We start from the raw sequence: 6,292 nt of genomic DNA, 5'->3' as shown, positions 1-6,292 counted from the left end.
TCCAGGACATGCCTGTGATGGAGGCTGAATCTAAAGTTTATTTTTGGCTACAGAAGAATCCAAACTAAGATAGCACTGGTTGTCACTCCTGCCAGAGTCATGCAATAAATCACTTTTTCAAAAGGCATCAAATCCACTGAACACGATGACATTCTGAAGCTGGTCGGCTTGTTCTGGACAATCTCTAGAGCAAGTTCATCGGCTACAAAAGGAGATTTTTGTTAAGACTGTGCTTGGCAATAATTTTTTTTTTTAAAGCACTGTTTCCTTCAAACTTGTTCTGGCTCATCAGTTATTCCTATACACAGCAGACTCAAGCCAGAATTGTATTCAGAAACTACACCTTGTGGGTTTTCCCCCCTCAATATGTGAATGTGTACAATTTATAGATGAGTATATACAAAATGTGGGCTGGGAGGCCGTCTCTCCAATTCAGCTACTATTAGTGAATTTGATTTAGAAGGCTCATGCCCAGCAGTCTTTATTCAGGACCAGAGAGCATTTTTCCATGGCCTATGTCTTACTTCCAGCATGAAATACTAGATTTCTTGACCCCAGATAGTCTTGAATAACATTCTATTTTCCACATCAAAGGATAAGGTTTCAGCTTCTAGCCTTGCTGCATCATCATACCATCATGCGTGATTATGAGGAATGAAGGTGACTACTGCTATGTACTCAAAACTATCAACTACATTTTTCAGATAGAAATTGGAGAAACCTTGGGAAGGACTCAGTGTGTCTAGTCTATCCCACCCACCCTTTCTCCAAGTCTGAAGTTTCCTCGTTAGCAGGGGCTAGTGTGCTATTAGGAACATAGGCAGATCGATGGTAGCTGATGACAAAAATCATCGGCCACTAAAGGGTGCTCATAAACACAGGGTGTCCACTACCCTTCGGTAGGATTCGAGTCGAAGGAAAACAAAGGAACCATTGTAAAAACCAAAAGAGAGGGGGGTCGGGGTTGTCAGGAGACCCCCGGATGCAGACTCTGCTTCAGACATCTTCGTGGACAAGCAGAGGCTGCGTTGAGGAGGCGCTGCTGCCCACAGAGTTGATGCGCACAGAATGGTCCACTGCGGGGTTCTCCCGGTGGGGGCTGCAGTTTGCTAAGTTGGAATAAATCTGAGGAAAATAAATCCACAGTCAATACGCCAGTCCCCACAAGGAACAAAGGGGCACATGTGCAGCTTAGGAACTGCAAATAACTTCGGAAGATTCTTACAGCCAGGAGGTTGACAAGACCTTACAGCCAAGAACTGAACCACACTGACCAAGGATAAGCTTTGTTTTATCCCTCATTTTCCCATGGTCTGATTACATAAGAAGTGATAGTCCAAAATGTGCTTTTCTGCTGGGATGCATCTAGGAATGAGAACGACCTAACTTTTTTTTAAAGGTGCATAAATTTCTGTAGCCAATTCCCATCTAATGGCTGATGTCATTCACTAAGAAATTGGTGGTTCTTCCATTGAGAACCAGGCACTTGGGTGTGAAATGCTGTCTAATTTGAAATGTGCTTTGACACCCAGAAGAGCGAACTTCAACCTGAAAGTATCAATGGTATAATCTTAAGAAAAGATAGCTCCAAGCACAATACAGAAGAAAAAAGCAGCTTAAAAAAAATCTGAGTCGAAGTAAGGATCACTCATTCTTCCTTAAAAGCAAAGGAAATCATGAATTTGAGTTTTGAACTCCCCGCTTCTCAAATCACTGGGAGGGATCCCTCAACTTCAAGCAACTCTTCATTCTCTACGGTTTGTGGCCATGAAAGCTATCTGCCATATTGTGGTTATACTTACTTGAGCAGAAGGTTTATTTTACTGCAGGGAACAAGCTGTCTTTTCTACGTGCCCTACCCCAACCCTCCAAAGGCCGAATGGCCTGACACGTGAGACAGAAAAGATGCAGACTCCCAGGACCAACACTTGGGGTAAAGAAGGAAAAGTGGCAAATCGTTTCGGAAACTTCTATGCCCACACTTCTGAGCGTCAAGCCCTCTACTCTTTCCCCTCTTCATCTCATATCCCTTGGCTCAGAGTAGGGGGCTAGGCAAAAAGAACTTGTTTCCATTGCTTCACTTTCCTACTCAATTTATAGCCTAAGTGAAGGAGAGAAAGGGTGGGTAGCTTAGTCCTCACCCCCAGAACCTGAGAAGGAGGACATGCTTTGGAACCAAGAAAATGGAGGTCCTATGCCTGGCTAGAGTATACTCACATGATTGGTGCTCTCTGAGATCTGCTTCTCAATCAGCTGCACAATCTGCTTAAATGTTGGCCTTTTCAAGGGATCTGCATCCCAGCAGGTCTTCATGATGTCATACCTGCAAGACCAGGGCCAATTATCACTCCTCAATGCCCTTAACTGATCAGCAGGTATATGCCATTCAACAATTTCAAACTTAATTCCAGGGTTACACGACTGGACATACTGAATGACACGGGTATAAAATAAAACTGTGTGTACTGAGACTCCGCCAAAACTTTATTTGGTAGTGATTTTATGAAACTCAGCAACAGAAATAACATTTGCCCAGGATGTCATTACAAGGAACCAAATGACATTTCAAGCTATGCTTAGTGAAAACCCTCAACATATGGGTTTCTGTCTTTAAAAAAGGAAAACAAAAGAGGAAACGTTATCTGAAGGAAGGACATCTGGGCCCTTACATTTCCGCAGGTGCATGCTCAGGGCTGAGCATTCGGAAACCTTCCTTGATCATCTTGTAGAACTTAGAATCGACTGGCATTCCAGGGTAGGGGCTGCTTCCTGAGGCACAAACAGTTTGCAAATCAGCATGACAATAAGCAAGGAGAGCACTGGTAGCTCTGAGTGTGATTAAGGCGCCTTTGGCAAGGCTCACTTTACCTAAAGAGAACAGCTCCCACAGAAAAATCCCATAGGACCAGACATCACTTTCAAATGTGTACACACAGTTGAAAATACTCTCCGGTGCCATCCACTTCACAGGGAGTCGAGCCTGCAATGGAAGCATGGAAGATCCAACAATGTTAATCACATTGTGATTAACAAATCAAAAAAAATCAAAAACTGAATAGAAAATATTCCTATAGAGAGGTGGGGTGAGAACTTGATGGGCACCTCACAAAGACCTTCTACCCATATGACCTCAGAGGACCCTGACTGCCTCTGAGAATTATGTTATGTGTGATTTTTTTAGTTTGGGGTGGTTTTTCTTTTGTGGGGTGGAGTGGGGTATGCATGCCAAGCAGTGGGCAGGACCTCAGTGCCCTGACCAGGGGCTGAATCCAGGCCTTGTCAGTGAAAGCCCAGAATCCTAACCAGGGGACCAGCAGGGAACTCTTGTGAATTATGATTTTTTACTTTTTTTCTGACTACCTCTGAAATATGTGGATCACGAGTACAGCTGACCCCTGAACAATGAGGGTCTGAACTGCATGGGTCCATTTATACAGGAACATTTTTCAATAATAAATGCTACATGATCCATGCTTGGTCGAATCCAAGGATGTGGAGGAACCATGGATATGGAGTTCTGGCTTTCATTTATACTGAGATTCACCACTGCCTTGTGCAATGGTCAACTGTATACTGTCTTCTGGAGTGGGTTGCCATTCCTTCTCCAGGGGATGCTCCCAACCCAGGGATCGAACCTTGGTCTCCTGTACTGCAGGCAGATTCTTTACTGTCTGAGCCACTAGGGAAGCCCCAATACTATCTTCAAGATGGGGGTCACTGAGTCTGTACAGCCTGGTGGTTAGGAACATAGTTGTCAGAGACAGATACTTGGGTTCTAACCTGGGCTCCACCACTGGCCTACGTGTAACACAGAGGTTAGTTACCAAAGGTTAGTTACCCTTATCCTTTAATAGAAATGTGGCCTCCCAGGGTAAGGACTACATTGCCCAGCTCCTTCATAGCTGTGTGCAGCCATGTGGCTTGGTTTTGGCCACTAAGTATTGTATGACAGCTTTTGGAAAACTTCCTTAATATGAAGTTGGCATGAGTCCTGTGGCCTTTTCCTTCTTGTCTCCTCCTCCACTGTCTTGCCTTCTGGATATGTTGGCTGGCTTTCTTGAGGCCATCTTGGACCATGAAGCTAAGGCCCACACCAGGGATGGTATAAAATGGAAAGGTTGAGGAATTTGTTCCCTGGTACAGAACCTCCATACCAGGCCTGGCCTGCAACTCCTATACTTATTTTACTTTCCTTTTGGGTGTTCTGTCAAATACAGCCACAATTATCCCTTATTAACATACTGGGAACATCACATACATCTGTAATAGAAGCCTCAGGATATTCTTCTGTAAAGCAAAAATCAAACCTCAAATTCCATGAGTTGTCTTGTGGATTAAATGAGATAATGTGGGTACCAGTGCTTAGTTCGGTATGGTTGATTCACTAGGATCTGGAAAATTGCCCTGTACAACCAACCACTTGATAAAGACAGCAGTGGCTTATGCTGACTATGACTATTCCAAGGTGGTGAGTGGCAGATTCAGAGTTTTAAATTCAACAGTTGAACTTCACATCCTGAACTCCTTCCGCTAACATCGAGCCAAACTTTCTGTGACTATTCCTCTTAGAGACATTTCTGGATTCTTGGATCTTAATTTACCACAGAAAGCTAAATCAACCCTTCCCATAATCCATTTAGGACCCAAAACTGGGAAGACAATTTTTTTCTGGTCTTAAAGTTATTTCAGTCAGTAGGAAAAAAATAAAAATGCTTTCTAGTATCCCCTCCCAGATTTTGTGCTAAAGGTCTTATAGGGGCTCTTAACTTGAGATCTATTAATAAAAGAAATCAGAGGTGCTGGGGTCATCTTTACCAAATACGATACACTCACTAAATGACAGAACCAGGTTCGAACTCAGCAAGACTGGGCCCGGAACCCATTAGCCTTTTGTCAATATTCAAAGGCCTGGATAGAGAACCACCTTTCATTCTTCCCTCCAGTAGTGCACCAGGATGGTGGGGACTTGGTGTTATTAACACTCCTAGCCTTAGTGAGTTATTATTATAGAAACACATACTGTCATCAGAAAGTAAACCCAGCAACATTTCTACAAAAACCAAGTCTAGTACAGCCCACCCACAGAGACGCCTTAGTGATGGAGAAGGAAATATTACGTTATGTGTAGGCACACAAATAGCCACCTCTAGGAATAGCTCTGGACTGGAGGCATGAGCCTGGGAAAATAGATGGAGAAAAATATATGTTCAGGACTACTGGCTTCCCATACTAATGGGATATTGCTCTGGGAATCGTAAGCTCTGGTTTCAGCCACTACTGATCCGTGTCATCTCAGATAAATATCACTAAAATACACTGTGCTTTCAGTTTCCCCAACTTTTAAAATGTGAAGACGCTGCATTCTAATGCCAAGGGGTTGCCCTGTCGATACAATGAAAATTGACAATGAAATAAAGCACTTTGAAATAAAATCACTATGTCCCATAAGCCAATTATTCCTTAAGAACGTCTTTAATAAGCTCTCTTGATTATAAGATCCAAGATTCTATATACCTAACTCTGAACATTATCTTAGATTTTAATCTTTTTCACATAGCCTGTCAATCTCAAAATAAAATTCTCCTGCTGTGACCTTCAGGTCCACATTTGTTTCACTTGAACAAAACCGAGTTCATTGCTATTCTCAAGCTATAATGAAAATTAAGGCTATTTCTGTTTCCTTCACATGCCCTATAATTACACAATTAGAATTAGGAATCCTATTATTGGAATTTTGCTAAAGTATATTTAATTTGACTGCTAAAATGCATGATATCGCAAAGGTAGGATGTGCATTATAAAAATCATAAAAAGACAATATTTTTAAAAAATTGAAACAAAAATCTTTTGCTGGACTGTCAAGAGAGAGTGGGTACTCACGTTTCCTTTGACCACATAATTAGAATCATTCTTGATGTCTCTGGCTAGACCAAAATCACAAATCTTTGTGATTCGACCATGAGTAAGGAGGATATTTCTGGCTGCCAAGTCTCTATGAATACACTATTAGAAGAGTAGGAGACAAAGAAAACCATTTAAATTTATTTTAAACTTTTTAAAGAGTGAAAGCTATATTTAATGCTAGAATGCTGCTTATGTTATATAGAGCCAATAGTTTTGCTTTACATTTAAACTATTCGGTGCACCAAAAATAAATATCTAGATTACGCTTTGAACGATGTTCAAATTTGTGTTTTACATTGTTAGGACTTTAATTACTATAATTGCTTTCAAAACCAACTTGAATAAATGCTTTTTTTCCCCCTTAGGACTGCTTTAATTTTACATGCTT

At 41.7% G+C, this 6,292-nt stretch overlaps 1 protein-coding gene across 1 annotated transcript in view; it reads right to left on the bottom strand.

Annotated features, from left to right (window-relative positions):
* Nucleotides 1–835: 835 nt before the first annotated feature.
* Nucleotides 836–6,292, bottom strand: part of KIT (KIT proto-oncogene, receptor tyrosine kinase) — a 78,901-nt gene continuing 73,444 nt past the window's right edge. Inside the window, exons 17-21 of the mRNA XM_052641937.1 lie at nucleotides 5,881–6,003; nucleotides 2,869–2,980; nucleotides 2,670–2,769; nucleotides 2,218–2,323; nucleotides 836–1,125 (exon numbers count right to left, since the gene is read on the bottom strand). Of these exons, the coding sequence (XP_052497897.1) occupies nucleotides 997–1,125; nucleotides 2,218–2,323; nucleotides 2,670–2,769; nucleotides 2,869–2,980; nucleotides 5,881–6,003 (570 nt within the window). The 3' untranslated portion in view covers nucleotides 836–996. The remainder of the gene's footprint in view (nucleotides 1,126–2,217; nucleotides 2,324–2,669; nucleotides 2,770–2,868; nucleotides 2,981–5,880; nucleotides 6,004–6,292) is intronic.

This window comes from Budorcas taxicolor, chromosome 6 (assembly GCF_023091745.1).
Source record: "Budorcas taxicolor isolate Tak-1 chromosome 6, Takin1.1, whole genome shotgun sequence".
Taxonomy (NCBI): Eukaryota; Metazoa; Chordata; class Mammalia; order Artiodactyla; family Bovidae; genus Budorcas; species Budorcas taxicolor.
Note: the sequence above shows the minus strand (reverse complement) of the source record. Positions and strands in the feature narration are given on the sequence as shown.